Raw genomic sequence first — 20,160 nt, forward strand, 5'->3', positions numbered from 1 at the left:
ATTCCAAGTCCCAAATGATTTGCATAAAACAAGTTATCAATGTTCTAAAATGTTGTAGAATATCATGAGAATTAGATGCATAATAACTTTTACTGCACTGATTAAAGACTGTAACACATCATATGCATGTTTCAATACATCATACAGTAACTGATACATTGTGATAATGATGATTTCACACCAGTGGTACCCAAACCTTTTAGCTCGAGAGCCAAAAGATACATCTGATGTCTCCCCGGCCCCAAACTAGCAGAACTATCACAATATTCACCACTTCTTCAAATGGGTGTTCTCTCTTTGATTTTGTATTTATTTATGCAATTATTCTTTTTTTAAAGGAAGAATAGTTTAATTTATATTTAAAAACAAATCCCTTAAATATTTTGTAAGAATCAATGTGTCCATGACCCACATATATAAGTCTGTTTAGGAACCATGTGTCCTAAACAGCTCGTTCACACATCCAGTTGGCAGAGCTCCCACAGCCCCAGTCATTCCAGCCGTTCTGGATCCAAAGGTGGGCGCAGTTTTCAGCACCGCCGCTTGGCTCATGGCGCACCCAGAACCTGCAGACGATGGTGGACAAAGTATATACATTCAAGTGAATAAATATTAAAGTATGTATATAGTAGTAAGTATTCCAAAAAATCTGAATAAAAAGGTTCAGGAAGCAAAAGGAAAAAAAGGAAAACAAATCTCCTCCCGCCACGCCATCACCACCGATCTGATTGATATCAACTCCTCCTAATCTCACCTGCTATGATTATCTGATAACAACCCCTCCCTTATCTCCACCTTCCAAGCCAATCAAGTATGCCGTATGACGGCATTTAAACCCAGCCGTGTCCACCAGCATTCATGCATAGTTTTCTCACATCCCACCCCCAACCCATTCTCCCCCACATGCATGCAACTAACCTTCTCTCTCCCATGCATGTGTCCAACTAACCTCTCTCTCTCATGCACGTGTCTGAATAATCTCTCTCTCTCTCTCTCTCTCTCTCATGCACGTGTCCGACTAATCTCTCTCTCTCATGCATCCATTTTCATGCAGGTTCTCCAGAGGGGCCTCGATCGGTTTGCCCCTCCTCCACGCCGCCATCCCTTCATCCCCCCCCCCCCCCCCCTTCCCAAAGAGCTCTCCCCCAACCAAAAACGAACCATTATTCTTCCTTCCACAGCACACCAAACGTGCATCATTTTCCTGCCCATCATTCCATTTCAATAAATACTATCCAATCATACCAGGCTGTAGAATATCAAAGAACAATAGAAGAGTGAAAGTATAGTCTTACGTTGGTGTGGTCAGTGGTGTTCCATCCACCCACTTCCACACGCCTTCTGTCTCTCTGTCAGTCAGACCAATCCACACATACCGGGATGACGCCACTCTCACAAGTAAGGCCTGTACATAAAAGGCTTCTGGTTACTGAAGTACAAACTGTACAACACATGCACGCACGCACGCACGCACGCACGCACGCACGCACGCACGCACGCACGCACACACACACACACACACACACACACACACACACACACACACACACACACACACACACACACACACACACACACACACACACACACACACACACACACACACACACACACACACACACACTGTTACCTGTTTTTCTCGGCTGTTTATGATGATCAGGTCTGATTGCCTGTCGATACAGTCTTGTCTGCTCTGGTCCCAGCTTTTTCTCTCAGTAGAGATGTAATAACACACACCGGTATCGCCATCAAATGTCATTCCATATGATTCTAACACAAACAAATAATAATAAGGGTAATATAATAATAATAATAATAATAATAATAATAATAATAATAAAGTTAAGCACTTTTTTTCTCTATGATGAACAACATGACATAACAATAAATAAAAACAGTGAAATCTCACTGACCACACAGCCTCCTCGGGTCACATGTGGTCTGCAACTGGTTGAAACTGGTCTGCAACTGGTCTTTCTCTGTAGCCAGGTTGTTATGGCTGGTCTGCAACTGGTCAAAACTGGTCTGCAACTGGTCTTTCTCTGTAGTCAGGTTGTTATGGCTGGTCTGCAACTGGTCAAAACTAGTCTGCAACTGTTCTGTCTGGTCAAAACTGGTCTGCAACTCACCAAAACTGGTCTGCAACTGGCCGAAACTGGTCTGCAACTGGTCTTTATCTGTAGTCAGGTTGTTATGGCTGGTCTGTAACTGGTCAAAACTGGTCTGCAACTGGTCTTTCTCTGTTGTCAGGTTGTTATGGCTGGCCTGCAACCGGTCAAAACTAGTCTGCAACTGTTCTGTCTGGTCAAAACTGGTCTGCAACTGACCAAAACTGGTCTGCAACTGGTCGAAACTGGTCTGCAACTGGTCTTTCTCTGTAGTCAGGTTGTTATGGCTGGCATGCAACTGGTCAAAACTAGTTTGCAACTGTTCTGTCCTGTCAAAACTGGTCTGCAACTGACCAAAACTGGTCTGCAACTGGTCGAAACTGGTCTGCAACTGGTCTTTCTCTGTAGTCAGGTTGTTATGGCTGGTCTGCAACTGGTCAAAACTAGTCTGCAACTGTTCTGTCTGGTCAAAACTGGTCTGCAACTCACCAAAACTGGTCTGCAACTGGCCGAAACTGGTCTGCAACTGGTCTTTATCTGTAGTCAGGTTGTTATGGCTGGTCTGTAACTGGTCAAAACTGGTCTGCAACTGTTCTTTCTCTGTTGTCAGGTTGTTATGGCTGGCCTGCAACTGGTCAAAACTAGTCTGCAACTGTTCTGTCTGGTCAAAACTGGTCTGCAACTGACCAAAACTGGTCTGCAACTGGTCGAAACTGGTCTGCAACTGGTCTTTCTCTGTAGTCAGGTTGTTATGGCTGGCATGCAACTGGTCAAAACTAGTTTGCAACTGTTCTGTCCTGTCAAAACTGGTCTGCAACTGACCAAAACTGGTCTGCAACTGGTCGAAACTGGTCTGCAACTGGTCTTTCTCTGTAGTCAGGTTGTTATGGCTGGTCTGCAATTGGTCAAAACTAGTCTGCAACTGTTCTGTCTGGTCAAAACTGGTCTGCAACTCACCAAAACTGGTCTGCAACTGGTCAAAACTGGTCTGCAACTGGTCTTTCTCTGTAGTCAGGTTGGCCTGCAACTGTTCTGTCTGGTCAAAACTGGTCTGCAACTGACCAAAACGGGTCTGCAACTGGTCTTTCTCTGTAGTCAGGTTGTTATGGCTGGTCTGTAACTGGTCAAAACTGGTCAGCAACTTGTCAAAACTTGTCTGCAACTGGTCTTTCTCTGTAGTCAGGTTGTTATGGCTGGTGTGCAACTGGTCAAAACTAGTCTGCAACTGGTCTTTCTGGTGGCTCACTTTGTTATGTTTGGAATATAACTGGTCAAAACTGGTCTGCAACTGGTCAGTCAACATCTTCAATTCAGAATCTGTAAGAAGGGGGGTAAGGTTAGGTTTAGGTGTTGGAGGTTAGGTTTAGGGTGAGGGTTAGGGTGATAGGTTGTAGGACTAGGATCTATCTATCTATCTATCTGAATTCTTAATTGTGTTTTACAGATTGGATGGATTGATATAGGAAGGAATACTGAAGGAAGGAATATGAAGGAATACTTATTCGTTCATTAATCCTATTAAATTAAATAAACAAGTGTTGTGAAACAAACACTCTATACACTTTCGCTGATCCACCCGAAATGAGCTAACAACGCATTCTGACACATTTTACCGTCCTCAAAATAGCTGGCGACCACGTCAGCTATTTTTGACCACGACCACACAGGTGAAGTTAAAACGTAAGACTTGACGGACAAAATAGGTTCCTGTAACTCACAAAGTCACAATACCTATAGCTACTATATTCTGTCCAAAATGGTTAATTTTCAGGATTCAAATTTAAAAGTATCAATGCTTTTTGTGACACTGCAGTGTGATCTCATGGGGCATATGATCTTATGAAACCCCACAAAAAGTTAGAATCTGGAGATAAGAGGTTCCAACAACAACAAAACAACATCCAGTATCTCTCTTACCTGAACATCCTCCACTTACTTCCAGCTCCGTCTTACTTTCTGAAAGACATTATCATGTTAAATATGAAAACAAATAATGTATATATGAGGCATTTATATAGCGCCTTTATCCAAGGTGCTCTACAGAGATGCATTACATTCACACACCGATGACAGAGGAAACCATGCAAGGCCCCAACCTGCACATTGGGGCAATTAGGGGTTCAGAGTCTTGCTTAAGGTCACTTCTCCGGCCACTCTACCGCTGAGCCACCGCCGTCCCGATATGAACACAGTATGGGCCATATCCATACTTTCATGTAACTGGTCACATTCAATGGAAATGAGGCCGCTGTTTTTCCTTTGATTTGTGTCTTTACCCAGACAGGATCTGTAAAGATTCAATGTATCCCCTGAGCAAGCAGGCAGGCCTGATTAGCTCAATGGCGGAAGAAAAAAAAAAAAAAACAGCACTTGCCACTGGAAACCAGGTTCAAATCCAGGGTAGAATAGAAAAAGTTGCATAGTACAAAACAGAAGAGCATTTTAGCTTTCTTGCTGTAATGTGAAGTAGCCTATAGGAAGTGAAGTGGTTAAATCACACTTTGTACAAGCATCAGCATCTCAATCATACGTACCTGTGTTTTCGTTTTCCGTTCTGTTGTGCTTGTGATGGCCGAAACTCAGCTCCAACTCCGTCCCTTGGCCCTCAAAGCTCAGCTCCAACTCCGTCCCTTGGCCCTCAAAGCTCAGCTGGAACTGTACGTCAGCTGGCATGGCCTCAGCCTCACGCAGACAGAAGAGGAAAAGCAGCAACACTCTGCAAGCCTCCATCCTGGAACTCTATGTGACTATTGATACAGGACAGCTGTCTTATATAGAGGGAATGGACGTGACATTATCATCATCCCTGGAAGTTATGCAGGAACGCCTACTGAGTGTCAGAAAACTACTTTCTGGCCTTGACAGCCCATACATCATGTACATACATCGTGTGTGTGCACGTGCGTGCGTGCACGCGTGAGTGCGTGGGTGAGGCAATTTGCTGTCAATGCTGTCAGTTTATTCTATTGGCTGATCGCCGCAATTAAGTTGACTGAAACTTCTTCACGCACACATGCAAATTCCCCGATAGAATAGATGTTGCAACTATTCATGTTAGCTGAGAGTCACACGCATAGAAATATGAATTCATTGTTACCTGTTGATTGTTTAGCCTACCTTGCTAGACCAGTTCATTGTGTTATAGGGCATAGCAGTGGCAGCCATTTTGTGGTATAAAAAGGTCATTTAGATTAAGACTGCTTAAATGTATGTTTAACTGAATCTAATGTATCATGGTCATGATTCACCCGGATCCTGAATGGCTTGAATACTTGTGTATGAATGTTGCAATATTAGCCTCCATAAAAGAACCAATTTCCTTCTTAATTGAGAGTGCCATAACTTAAGGACTCGGTATCCAGTCTCTGGTTTCCTATTATTCCTATGATAGGATCTATGCACAATACTTAGGCCTATACTATAACATTTGGAATGTACATTACATGTGATGGAATGAACCTTCCCTATTTCAGTGGAACTACGTTTCACACGATCAACATGGAATGAACCTTCCCTATTTCAGTGGAACTACGTTTCACACGATCAACATGGAATGAACCTTCCCTATTGGGCGACTGTGGCTCAAGAGGTAGAGCAGGTCGTCCAATGATCCATGGGTCGGCGGTTCGAATCCCGGCTCCTCCTGTCTACATGTCGAAGTGTCCTTGGGCAAGACACTGAACCCCAAATTGCTCCCGATGTGCTGGTTGGTACCTTGCATGGCTTCCGCCGCAATCGGTGTATGAATGTGTGTGTGAATGGGTGAATGTAATGCACAATCTATGTAAAGCGCTTTGGATAAAGGCGCTATATAAATGCACCATTTACCATTTATTTCAGTGGAACGACGTTTCACACGATTAACATGAATGAACCGTCCCTATTTCAGTGGAACTACGTTTCACACGATTAACATGGAATGAACCTTCCCTATTTCAGTGGAACTACTGTAGGGTTAGGCCAAAGAACTGGTTCCTGTGGCATGTGCATGGCCTGTTTACTACAGCCTGGGTTCCAGCCTGATTCGCTGATACCGGTAAATATCAATTACACATTATTGCATTCATGTCTTGTTTACATGCCGAGTTCAGCTCTGTCATTTGAGTGAAATGTAGCCTGAAATTGCAGGATTACTAAAAGGCTCCAGGGTCACCCTCTATCTATTTTGCGCCTAGAGGTGTGATCATCCCCTAAATTGCTATTTTGGTCACACACATTTGGGAAAGTGATAGTCAGACAATTGCTCCAAACCGAGTCCCAAGCGAGTAGCAAGTCATTTGGTCCAAGTCTCAAGTTTTTCTGTTGTGGGCAAGTCAAGTCAAGTCGAGTCACAAGGTTATGTTCAACTCATCTCCGTTGTGTGCATTATTCTCCAAAGCAACACTGCTGAAAGCAGCCACATGACGCAAGTAACGAGGCGCTGCAGCGACCAGTAACTGTAGTGTGATTATCAAATTTGGAGGAGTAGTGTCGTTATATTACTCGTTACCGACCAAAGTAGTGTTGTTACAGTAACGAGATTTTCCGTTACTCGTTACACCCAACTCTGCTCCCGAGGCACGTCAGACCCCCAAAAGCCTCATTAAAGGAGACGAGATGGGATCTTGCAGATCTGATCTGATGTTGCGGAGATATGCCTGGGAGGACCAGTGGCCCATGATTTGGATCAGGTGGTCGGGGATGCCGTTACGAGATGCGGAGGTGGCTGCGCCAATCCTGAAAGAATCGAGTAGTGTGTGGGGGAGATACCGGAGAGAGCAAGTACGTTGCAGAGTTGTTGGAGGAACCACGTCTGGAAGCAACGCGGCCGGACTCGGAAGTGAAGGGGGGATCTGAAGGAGAATAACTCTGGGACTTCTGGTATGGATGGTAGGTCTCCTGAGTGGAGAGTTCGTATGCATGTGACCAGAAGGTCTGTGGCGAGGGGCAGGCGACGAGGGACTCGTGCCGGTTCCTGGAGGTCGATGGAGATGAGGTTGGATGGTGGCGACGATGGGTTGGTTTGGTTATGGGAGTGGCGAAATTCTGCCGAGCTGACCGATAGAGGTTGAGGGTTCCCAACTGTTGATGATATGGATCCAGGAGGAGTGGACTGGAGAAAGGCGAGGTTTGCAGGTTGAATGTCGGCACCAGATATGGGGAACTGGAGTTGGATCAGGGCCTGCATGGAGAGGCGTGACGTCTGAATTCGGTGTCGGTGAAGGCATGGAATGACCGGAACATGAGCGACGTGGGGGAGGAACTGATGAGAACCTGGGTGCCAGATGAGATGGCCCGTGAATGGCACGATAAACGGAGTGGGAGCGGCCTGTGACGACGGCTGTGTTGTCCGAGTGGATTGGGATTGATTGGTGAGACCATTCGTGGCCCCTGCAAGCTCCGGGGTTCGTCCGGCGGAAGACCATCAGGCGCTGTAGAAAACCCCAAAATCGGCATAAAGAACGGCTTCTGTGGACGGGTTAATGTCTTGCGGGTGGGTGAGGTGATCTTCATGGAAGGAGATGCCGTTCCAGTGGGCGAGGAGACAGAGCCGGAATGAAACCTTGTGATGACGATGGCGAAATTAGGATGGTACGGGGAGAAAAGACGTTTGGCGCAGCTGGGGTAGGTGGGGGGGTCGGAGATCAGGGTCAGTCGAGCATCTCCTTTGGGAGGGGAGCTTGGAACTGGGCTGTGATGAGCTGTCGGCTGGAGCAGACTGCTGCGTCCTTTAGACGTGGGCAGTGTGAAGCTATGGCACCCGGATGAGGAGACCGGCTGTGATCGTCGGAGGTAGAGGCCCGGGGGAGAGGCGCGCTGTGCAGAGGGAGACGACGCTGGCCCGGGGGAGAGGCGTGCTGTGCCGAGGGAGACGACGCTGGCCCGGGGGAGAGGCGCACTGTGCCGAGGGAGACGACGCTGGCCCGGGGGAGAGGCGTGCTGTGCCGAGGGAGACGACGCTGGCCCGGGGGAGAGGCGCACTGTGCCGAGGGAGACGACGCTGGCCCGGGGGAGAGGCGCACTGTGCAGAGGGAGACGACGCTGGCCCGGAGAAGAGGGGCACTGTGCAGAGGGAGACGACGCTGGCCCGGAGAAGAGGGGCACTGTGCAGAGGGAGACGACGCTGGGGGAGAGGCGCGCGCAATTTAAAATGTGTGTTCTAATATTAGTCTATTATTGCCAGATAACATCATGGTCCATTGTCTTCATTATAGGTAATGTAATGAGTGTATTTATTTATTTTTCACAATTGAAAACGAGTGCTATATTGAAAGATGAATCCCTAACCCTAACACAAAATAATATTTTAACTGGTGTTTACGTGGATAACAATGCATAACAAGACAGCTATGAGGTGTAAATGGAAATTCAGATTAGTTTTAGTATTTTGGGCTGATTTATACCACGGGTCAAATTTGACCCGCTAACACCACAAGTGTTAGTAGGTTTCTAACACAATGCAAGGGTTAAGGCAGCTAATATGCCCTAGCAGTAGTTCCACTCAGATTTAACTAGGCCATTCATTTTCCCATAGAGATTTACAAAAAATAAATCCTAGAATCAAGCTATCCAGCATCCGGGTGAATCATGACCATTCAAAATAAATGTAAGCTATTTGTTTTGTGTGCCATTTTTGGCTAGAGTCTTAATCTGAATAAACTTTTTTTATACCACAAAATGGCGACCACTGCTATATGCCCTATAAAACAATGAGCTGGTCTAGCAAGGTAGGCTAAACAAGCAACAGGTAACAATGAATTCATATTTCCATGCAAGTGACTCTCAGCTTATGTGTATGCTTATCTCTCACACATGTCAGGGGTGATTGATGAATAATAAATGAATAGTGGCAACATCAAAGGGTGCTCGCATGTGTTCGTGAAGACGTTTCAGGCAATTAAGAATTAACTGTGACGACTCAGTCAACTTGTGGCGATCAGCCAATATAAAAAAACTGACAGCACATCAGCACACACACACACACAAGCTTGACATGCCATCAACAGCTCCCTCCGCATAGAAGCTGGATCCCGTGTTCAATCTTCCAGTCCTCATATGACCTGGGCCAGACATCCCTTCAATTGACCTCATGCAAACTGTGGCCATCTTGCCAGCAAGGTTCTAACTACAGTAGGTGCAATTTCCCATTGACAAATTTGACAGCCCCTACATCCAAACAGAAAAGTCTGATTGTATTAAACAACGTCAAACTCACCAACATTGCAGCTGTACGAAAAGCTTAAATTGGAACAAAGGTTCCTATGTTGGGGTTTAGTAGCCTAATACTGAAACTAATCAGTCTCATGATGATGATGATAAAGCGTATATTCCGTTTGTGTCCGAGCATAGGCATGGCTGAGGCATGGTAACGCCCCGCCTGCCTGTGATTGGTCTACTGACACTGCCCGTCTTGACTGTCCTCCGAGATGCAGGTTACTCCGTGGTGAGATTGAGAAATAAATAATAGGCTACAAGAGAATGACAGCTTGACACGCGCAACACGAGTAACTAACTTGTACGTTTTGTTTTTGTAGAAGAGGCAAACTTATTGTTTATGGCATGCTGTTTGCTTTGATACTGTTGATTATCGTGTATTAATCTAATTATAGTAAACTAATACTATTACACTAAAAAGGAAGGGAAAATATACCTTTTTATAGTACAATAATGTTCGTATAGTTGGAATATGGCATATTTAGCAGATCAACAAACGTGACACATTATTGTAGAGTACAAAGGCCGCTTCCCTTCATCTTTATCCTTTTTAGTATAATATTATAGTTTTCTATAGTTCGAATATGGCGTTGCACAGACCATAAATAAATAAATAAATGAAGACGGACGTGCAATAAACAAACAATTTACATGGAAAACTGCAGACCATTACTGTATTAGCATAGCACCCGACGAGGGCATACATTGACACGAAACAAGACAGGAACGCCCAAAAACGTCACAGCCGGTTTTTTAACAAGACAGGAACGCCCAAAAACATCACATCCGGTTTTTTACCCTGGGCAGAATTTTCTATGGCTGCCAATGCAACTTTTTCCAATCCTTAATCACATACGGACAAACATCCATGCCGATAATATCTAACTTGCGGAGGTAACGTGCCTTGTCCGCGGGCAACAGATCTTTCAACGTATGGCATTGCAAATACGTTTGATAATCGCTACTCTGCGCAATATTGTTTTGAAAATGCCGCAAATTGCATTGCAGTGAACGAGAGCAAATCACAAATCACAAATCTTACCCTGGGGGGTGGGCGGAGCCGCGGAGTCGCAGCTGACGCCCCTCCCTCCGCTCTGATGACGCGTTGTTATGTCAATGTATAAATAAATGGAGATGGACCCGCGATAAACAAACGATTTATTTATTAGAACACCCTGATCAAATCATATCAAATAAAACCGCATAAACTATATAACTATATTTCTACAAGAAAGTAACGCTGCCGCTGTATCTGTCAGGCGTACGCAACTAGCGTATCTGACATATAGGGCGCTGCCATCTTTGACAGTTTTTTACATTGACAACAACGAGCTCTGGCGAATCAGAGGCAGGCGGGCCAAGCGGGGCGTGTCTCTGCCTATGCTCGGACACAAACGGAATATACACAATGATAAACCTAATTATTTTTTCATACAGAAAATACAGTGCTTTCCATCAACAAAATCACATGAACAGTAGGCCTATACTTCATATAAGAATGCATATGGAATGAACATCAAAACCGAGTGCATATACTGTAAACATAATGGCACTTGACGGGTTACGATGGCTCAGGGGCCACTCAGAGAAATTCCAAAAGTCCATGGGCCGCAGGTTAAAAATGCCAGTATTATTTTCAAAGTTTTACAAATATATTTTGTAACAGACTACACCACTAGTCTAAACATCAAGGAAACAAACAGTAAAAAGCCACATTTCCTTTTTTTTTGTTCAAATCAATGAAAATGTGGGGATCAACCAACTCAAAAACTAAAGCAGTGTGAGAGGGGATTTGCGTGCTGTCAGTCAGTGATGCTGATCGCCACAAACTATTATTTTGTGGCGATCAGCATCACTGAGAGCACGCAACAAAATAATGTGACTGACTGACTGAAACTTCTTCTGCACGCACCCTTGCAAAAACAAACCTGCGTGCGTGCGTGCGCGCACGAGCAAGAGTCTGAGCAAGTATGAGAATGATGTCAATGAAAGAAAAAAGTTGTAGAGAGAAGACTTCCGCACACCCGGCAGGCAATTTGGAGCAGGTGCGATGATGACAGAGAGTATACAATGTGGAAGAAGGGACATCCGCACACTGCCACTTGCTAGTTCAGAGCAATTGTATTGAGCAACGTTTCGGTCTTGCGACCTTCCTCAGGCTTAATTCAAGAATGGGCTGACATTGTCACTAAATACATTTCAGGAAGTGTGAACAACCAATCAAAATGCATGTAATTTATCCAAACAGATAACAGCTGTGAAGAACCTTGTCACGTGACTTGAAGGTGCAGTGCTTCTGTGAACATTCCTCATATATCATTGAAAATAACAGTTTACAATAATACAGGGGGAAAAAAAGAATTATACATAAATGTCATGCCATACAACATACAAGGAAGACATACAGTAAAATAAGCAAATAAATGTCAAATGTAAGATCCTACTCTGTCCGAAAGAGTGGAAAAGCACCTAAAGTGCCTATAGTACCGGCTGGACAAGAAGTTCAGATCAACATTTTCTATAGCATAACATTCAATAGTAGTTCATCATTAAGCCCTTTGGGGTGTAAGGTTTGTAGAGTGTGGATCCAGTAGGCCTCACGTTGTTTTAAAAGGGCATCGTGGTTACCACCTCTTCTTGGAAGTTTGACTTGTTCTATACCAATGAAGCGGAAAGTAGAGATGTCATGTTTAAGGTCATTGAAATGCACTGCAACAGGGTATTCACGGTCGTTTCTTCTGATCGAACTCTTATGTTCACTCATTCTCTGTTTTAACTGTCTAGTAGTTTTGCCTATGTATGCTAAACCACAGGGACATTTGACCATATACACCACATGGGTTGACACACAAGTAACAATGCTATTGATCTTGAACTTCTTGCCAGTATGAGGATGGTTAAAAAAGGAGGTCTTATGTGTATTACCACACTGTGCACAATGACCAAAAGGATAATTTCCTTGTGGGAGTGGACTTAACAGGGTCTGTCTGAGTGAGACCTGGGGAGATTGAAAGTCAGAGTGTACAAGCTGGTCTTTTAGATTCTTACCCCGTTTAAAGGAGAATAGGGGTGGGTATTTGAATAGTGTAGCCAATTCAGGGTCAGGAGTTAAAATATGCCAATTTTGTTTAAAAATAGCTTTTATTCTATGTGAATAAGGAGAATATGTGGTTTCACATGTGACCGAAAACTTCTTCTCTTTTTTCTGAGTTGTTTTCAAAAGCTCAGAACGAGGTTTATTTAAAGCTAATGTGTACGCTTTGTCAATACATTCAAGTGAATGACCTCTTTCAACAAACTTGGCTTTCATCTCAGACGATTAATTGTCTGAGATGAAAGCCAAGTTTGTTGAAAGAGGTCATTCACTTGAATGTATATGTCAAATGTCCCTGTGTACATAGCATACATACATACAACATCAATTACAAATGATTTAATAATCCTTTACAGATGTATATAAATGGCTTATTCATGAATAGTTTACTACTTACTAATACCTTATAAATGTTTTTTAACCATAGTTATAACGGTTTTAGTAATCATTTACGAATGTCAACAAACAGGTTGTTAATGATTTGTTAAGTCTACAAACTGCTTATAAACGTTTATAAATGCTTTATAACGGGTCATTATTGTAAAGTGCTACCGAAACGTGGATTGAATATCAAAAAGGCAATATTAACTATGGCAATATTAAAAATAGAAAGCACCAATAGATTAGAAATACATGCAAATGGTGACGTTTCAATATAAGGAAGGTCTAAAAGTATAATGCTCAAATCCTCAAAAATGCTCAAAAAAAGACGGAAATCACTCCGATTGTCCATGGTAAATGGTAAATGGTAAATGGTGCATTTATATAGCGCCTTTATCCAAGGCGCTTTACAGAGATTGTGCATTACATTCACCCATTCATACACCGATGGCAGCGGAAACCATGCAAGGCACCAACTAGCACATCGGGAGCAATTAGGGGTTCAGTGTCTTGCTCAAGGACACTTCGACAGTAACTCTGGGGGAGCCCGGGTTCGAACTGGCAACCTTACGGTTAACCATCCAGGCACTCTACCCCTGAGCCACCGCCGCCCCACGGTGATCCATTTCCGGTTGCCGTAGCCGACTGCCGTATCCGTCGTTGCTTAAAGTCGCTAATGATGAGGATCCGCAACGTCCGTGTCAGAATTTGCATAGCAACGGAAATGACATGGTTATATAGAATTTATGTTCAATTAAAAGGGACTATACAGCCGTGTCTCATTATTAAAAAGGCATACATAGTAATGAACATACATAAGAAATCATTAATACAATTATTGTCTCATTTCAAGTCACAGAATCCACATTACAAAAAAAAGACAAAATCACTTCATCATTTTTGACCATGAATTATAGCCGGGTTAGGGTTAGGGTACTGTAGCATGCCGTTTTTCATCATTTTTGAGGATTTGAAAAAAAGAAGAAAATCACTCAGAGACCATGGACAATCGGAGTGATTTCCGTCTTTTTTTCAAATCCTAATTTTTCGTCTTGGACGGCATACTATAGCATGCCGTTTTTCATTTTTGAGGATTTGAGCATTATACGTTTAGACCTTCCTTAAAACGTTACCATTTGCATGTATTTCTAATCTGTTGGTGCTTTCTATTTTTAATATTGCCGTAGTTAATATAGGCGGAGCTTGAACTAGACGCCAGGGGGTGCGACAGCTTGGCAAGCGACCAGCGTTTTTTTTAACCTTTATTTTATTATTTTAGCGTTTTTACAATGCCCTAACCCCTAAAAGAAATAGTTATTTAGGTAGTACAGCAGCACACTACTACCTGCTGTACTAATGAAACCCTGTAGTGCTGTGTGTGTGTGTGTGTGTGTGTGTGTGTGTGTGTGTACACAGTACACACAATGCAACACGATGATCTGTCAATCCCGCTCTGTCAGTGTTACAGGAATTCAGGCTCTCTGTGTTCACATTCCAAAACAAGCTAGTTTCCAATAAGGAAGTTAATTAAATATAATATCCATTGCAACAGGGCTGCCAAGTTCCTGCTCATGTTCCCCTCTCACTTCTTCGTAATTGACATACCTTGCTACTCGGGGCCTGCCCTACTTGCATCGAGGGCAGGCATGCTTTCAAATGCCCCCGAAAACTGTAGTCAGAGGCCTGGAATCCTATGCTATATGAAGCCTATAAATGTTAGAGGTGATTAATTTTAATGCCTTTTCAATCAATCAATGAATGCCTCTTCATCTTGGATCATGCTTCTGCAGCTACTATTGGAATGCATCAAATGATATGCATATCTATCTATCTCTCTCTCTCTCTCTCTTTGTGTGTGTGCGTGCGTGCATGCAGTTAGACGTACTGTGAAGTTCGACATTTGTCACATAACTCATGAATGTCAATTGTTCCAGGTTGCAATGGAGATGCTGTTCACTGGAACACCGATTTCAGCCCACGATGCTTTGCTGCATGGCCTGGTCAGTAAGGTTGTGCCAGAGGAACGTCTGGAGGAGGAGACGTTAGCGATCGCCCAGCGCGTGTGTCAGGCCAGCCGACCTGTTGTAGCGCTTGGGAAGGCTACTTTCCAAAGGTGCGAGAGCTCTGGTTTGGAATAAGGAGCTGTTTTTGTCTATGATCAGTGATATACCTAAAGCAGGTGTTGTTAGTTTAATGTTCTGACAATGTGCTCTTTCCCATCAGACAAAAGGACGAGATGCCGCGTACGCCACGGCCTCTAAAGTCATGGTGGACAACCTAGCTCTCACAGACGGCCAGGAAGGTATCCGGGCATTCATAGAGAAACGCAAACCTGTGTGGAGTCACAAACCAGAGAAGGCTCACGACTGATCCATTGCTACTGGCCTGGATGGACTAGTTCTTTGGAGCTTATCCTGGCTGTTGCACTTTAAAACTGTTGTCCAAATTAGCTGAAGTAATATTTTGTTAATGTTAAAAATGTTAAAAATACGATACATAAACCTGCTCTCCGTCGCAGCCCTTTCTACTACGGGAGAACCTACACATGCACGTAGTGTCTACAACGCCATGTCATAACCATGTTTATTGAAATTATAGCTGTCATACATTTACACCGATCGCTCTCTTATGCTGTGTAATGTTTTGGCATGCTCTGAATGAAGAAATAACACTAATACCATATGTCATATTAACCATGTTTATTAAACGGTTTTAGAATAACACAGATTGCTCCTGGACCTTACTCTTTCCACTGTTGATCATGTTTAGCGCATGTAAAAATTAAGCAATATCGGCAAGTTAGCTGACGCGCGACGAGGTATAATAGTGTTTGTTTGACACATGCTGCATGGACGCGTCACCGGAGGCTGTTTGCTTAACGATTTTGACAGCTACGGCGTGGGCGTCATAGTAGGCCGTACTATAGGCCGTACTTCCGCGTAGCGGAGCCGTCCTGAAAACAGTCATTGCTTAAAGTCCCTATTATTAAATAAGACTCTTCCTACTGGGAGTGCGGATTTTATTCTCTTTGAATCTGCACCCAGCACACACCTGAACCTTTAAAAGACTGTCTGAGTTGAGCGAGCCTTTTCCCTTGAAGTGAATTATTAAATTATCTAACATTAACAAAATATTACTTCAGCTAATTTGGACAACAGTTTTAAAGTGCAACAGCCAGGATAAGCTCCAAAGAACTAGTCCATCCAGGCCAGTAGCAATGGATCAGTCGTGAGCGTTCTCTGGTTTGTGACTCCACACAGGTTTGCGTTTCTCTATGAATGCCCGGATACCTTCCTGGCCGTCTGTGAGAGCTAGGTTGTCCACCATGACTTTAGAGGCCGTGGCGTACGCGGCATCTCGTCCTTGTGCCATTTGTCTGATGGGCAAGAGCACATTGTCAGAACATTAAACTAACAACACCTGCTTTAGGTATATCACTGATCATAGACAAAAACAGCTCCTTATTCCAAACCAGAGCTCTCGCACCTTTGGAAAGTAGCCTTCCAAAGTGCTACAACAGGTCGGCTGGCCTGACACACGCGCTGGGCGATCGCTAACGTCTCCTCCTCCAGACGTTCCTCTGGCACAACCTTACTGACCAGGCCATGCAGCAAAGCATCGTGGGCTGAAATCGGTGTTCCAGTGAACAGCATCTCCATTGCAACCTGGAACAATTGACATTCATGAGTTATGTGACAAATGTCGAACTTCACAGTACGTCTAACTGCATGCACGCACGCACACACACAAAGAGAGAGAGAGAGAGATAGATATGCATATCATTTGATGCATTCCAATAGTAGCTGCAGAAGCATGATCCAAGATGATGAAGAGGCATTCATTGATTGATTGAAAAGGCATTAAAATTAATCACCTCTAACATTTATAGGCTTCATATAGCGTAGGATTCCAGGCCTCTGACTAGTTTTCGGGGGCATTTGAAAGCATGCCTGCCTCGATGCAAGTAGGGCAGGCCCCGAGTAGCAAGGTATGTCAATTATGAAGAAGTGAGAGGGGAACATGAGCAGGAACTTGGCAGCCCTGTTGCAATGGATATTATATTTAATTAACTTCCTTATTGGAAACTAGCTTGTTTTGGAATGTGAACACAGAGAGCCTGAATTACTGTAACACTGACAGAGCGGGATTGACAGATCATCGTGTTGCATTGTGATTCATTGTGAGCTTGTACATCATCGATGTTCATAATGTGGTCAGAATGTACAGAGAGGTCATTTAGCCCTTTGAGATGCAGCTTCTCATTTTAGAGGGGGCAAACGCTGTGTTTCCCCTCAAAGTCCTCCATGTCCACCCTCAGCTCATATGTTCTGAAATTGGTGAGGAGATGCATATGTTCTCCAGTCCCAGCCCGTACTTGTCTGATACGTCTCCAAACCCAGCTTGTTACTGAGCCCAGGGTCTGTAGAAGTTAACAGTGCCGTCTCTGGATGACTGTCCACTTCCCTCCGTCTGTGTCCATGTCACAGTAGACCTTGACAGGTGTAGTGGTGGGGTAGATGGAGCACACACCACTCTGTGTTGAGACGTTGTTGTAGATTTCATCGCATTTAATCTGTTTTCGATGGTGACGTATATGTCGATCAGTGTTGGGTGGATTAAAGGAAAGGTGAAAGGTGGAAAGGAAATGCCTCTATGTATATGTACAGTATATGTAATTTGTAAATTGATTAGCGGTATACTGTGGTTACTTTGCACCCCGTTTGATGCGTATGTATCGTACCAGCATAATTATGACGTCAGGGTATAACTGGTATAACTACCGGACTATAAGGCGCACCTGAATATAAGCCGCACCAGCCAAATTTAGGGAAAATCCCAAATCTGTACGTATACAAGCCGCACCGGACTATAAGCCGCAGGTGTTTTAATGTTTAATTACCATATGTAAAGGTTTCCGCACGGTCGCCCCTTTTCCATCTCGCCCCACTATTATACTGATTATATAAAAGGTATTATCATATTAATTTATCATTGTTAAGTTCACTCTGCATATCCACGGGCATAATAGCATGATGATGCCATTACAAAAAATGGGCTAAATCAGGAGAAATGTGCGAGAATGCTTGCCGATTAACCATGGGATTCAAAATAAAAAGTGTTTGAAATAATTCCAACCAGATAGACCTACCGAACCTCAGTCATAAGAACAGTTCTTTCTGCAAGCGACGTGGAACTGATCTGCAAGTCTGCCTGCAAGGACGGCTATTTCTTTTTTCTCTCTCTCCCTCTCCCTCTTGCTCTCGGAGGCATGATGTAAATGTTCATGAATCCAACTATCCAAGTAACTGCCCGTGAGGCGGAAGTGCATTTTAGATAACGCTGTAGCACTATTTGTGGCGGTGATGCGTCACATGACTTGATCTATCCTATGGTGTATATATAAACCGTGCTGCTATAAAACTTCTGCTCTCTTCTCTGCTGGCACAATCAATAAAATATATATAAATTACAATACACACTGTAGCCTATAATGTTTCTAACCTGACTCTGCCAGATGGGGGCGGTATTGGGTAACCATGTTCCCCAACACAGCAACCATCTGGGATCTCTCAGGGAGTTGAGCTAACACCGAACCGCTCCGTGGTTCGAACCAACCAGCGTGAGCTAAGGGCGGGATATGTGCGAAACCGGATGTGAAGCTATATAGAAACGTTAATATGATTGGTTGTGTTTGCACGCCCACACGGTGATAGACAGACGGTCCCATCCAAGCATCTACCAAGTATCTTGAAAAAAAGGAACAGCCCCGTCATCGAATATGCTTCCGAGATCCCAGATCCCAATAAGCTGTGAAACCAATTTGTGTAGCAAGCTTCCTGGATCTTGCAGCGTCAGGTTATAATGTTTCCCCCTCTATATAAAAATGTGACATTTAAATAAGACAATGGCAATGGTTACCGTAATGACTGGAAAATTGCGCAGAGGAAAAACGGTAAAATGAACTTCTGTGGGTGCCGGTCGGGGCGGGAGGCATACTATCATCCGACAGAGCATTGCTCCGAAGGAGCAATGCTCCGAGGTGCGATGCGGGTCGGGAGAGGGTTGCGGTTAGGTTTAGGTGTCTGCCCCGGGGGAGGTTAGGGTTAGGGTGAGGGAGGAGGTAGGTTGTCGTTCGGACCAATGCTCCGTCGGATCAAAGGCATGCACTCTGTCGGGGCGGGGGCACCACGGCCACTGTGGCCGTATGGGCATATACTTTTTCGAGGGGCACGCGGCCAAAGAGAGGGGCAACGATGGCCATGGCCGCCGTGAAATTCCTGCCCTGGTTGGTAGGGCGTTTAAGTTAAATAACTCAGAAACTACAAAACATTTCAAAGTAAAAAGTTCCAGCATGTGTCTCCACAATAAGCTGAATAATAAAAAGTGTGAATGGAGTTTCTAGGTGAAAGTGATTTTTTGAAATGCCACTATCTGCCTATAAATGTCTCAAATTTGAATGCACTATATTTCTAAAACTATGAAACATTTAAAAGATTCCTTTTCAGGCAAACATGTCCACCGTAAGATCAATCTAAGTAGGCTAGAATGGGGTTGGTAGGTTTAAAGGAGCATTCAGTGATTTGGGTGATTTGGGGAAAAAAACCCTATCCTGATTGGATGAAGGCTGGGCCACCTAGCCAAAAACGAAACCTAATGCTTTTTGACCCCCAGGGGTTAACTGGGGACAGGGAGGAACTCCTTATATGGTCAGCACACTCTATAGTAGGGAGGATTATCACAACAAAACAAAAAAAGAAGTGATATTTGAATTAAGTGAAATCACTGAATATACCTTTAGATGGTTTGAACTCACCATCTCCCGATCATATGACCAATGTTCTAACACACTGAGCCACTGGTTCCAGACAATTCACAATGCTTTTTTGTTTGTTTTGTTCTCCTGAAATTGGCCTTGAAAGTAAAGACTTGAGTGGGGCTTGAACTCACCATCTCCCAATGTGGCCAATGTTCTAAAACATCTGTGCTACTTGATGTCAGTGTGGAAAGTAGAGTGTCACAGTAAAGACTAATGTTGGATTTGAACCCTGGACCTGTGGATCACAAGGACAGCCAGTCATCAGATTGAGTTATCTGCAAGTTACTAAAAAACAGCTTTGTTGTGCTACTTGAAGAGAAGAAACGTGGATTGAATATCAAAAAGGCAATATTAACTATGGCAATATTAAAAATAGAAAGCACCAATAGATTAGAAATACATGCAAATGGTGATGTTTCAATATAAGGAAGGTCTAAAAGTATAATGCTCAAATCCTCAAAAATGAAAAACGGCATGCTATAGTATGCCGTCTGAGACGAAAAATTAGGATTTGAAAAAAAAGATGGAAATCACTCCGATTGTCCATGGTCTGAGTGATTTTCTTC

General features: G+C 43.8%; 1 protein-coding gene across 1 annotated transcript; it reads right to left on the minus strand.

Moving 5' to 3' along the window:
* Positions 1-15,982: 15,982 nt before the first annotated feature.
* Positions 15,983-17,128, minus strand: LOC310879765 (enoyl-CoA hydratase domain-containing protein 3, mitochondrial-like; the record flags this gene model as incomplete). The annotated part of the gene is made up of 3 exons (XM_083794595.1): positions 15,983-16,153; positions 16,264-16,442; positions 17,057-17,128. 3 exons carry the CDS (start codon positions 17,126-17,128, stop codon positions 16,000-16,002), a joined length of 405 nt encoding a protein of 134 aa, XP_083650721.1. The 3' UTR covers positions 15,983-15,999.
* Between the last annotated feature and the right edge of the window lie 3,032 nt (positions 17,129-20,160).

Source organism: Protomyctophum parallelum (genome assembly GCF_964188405.1).
Source record: "Protomyctophum parallelum genome assembly, chromosome: 22".
NCBI classification, from domain to species: Eukaryota; Metazoa; Chordata; class Actinopteri; order Myctophiformes; family Myctophidae; genus Protomyctophum; species Protomyctophum parallelum.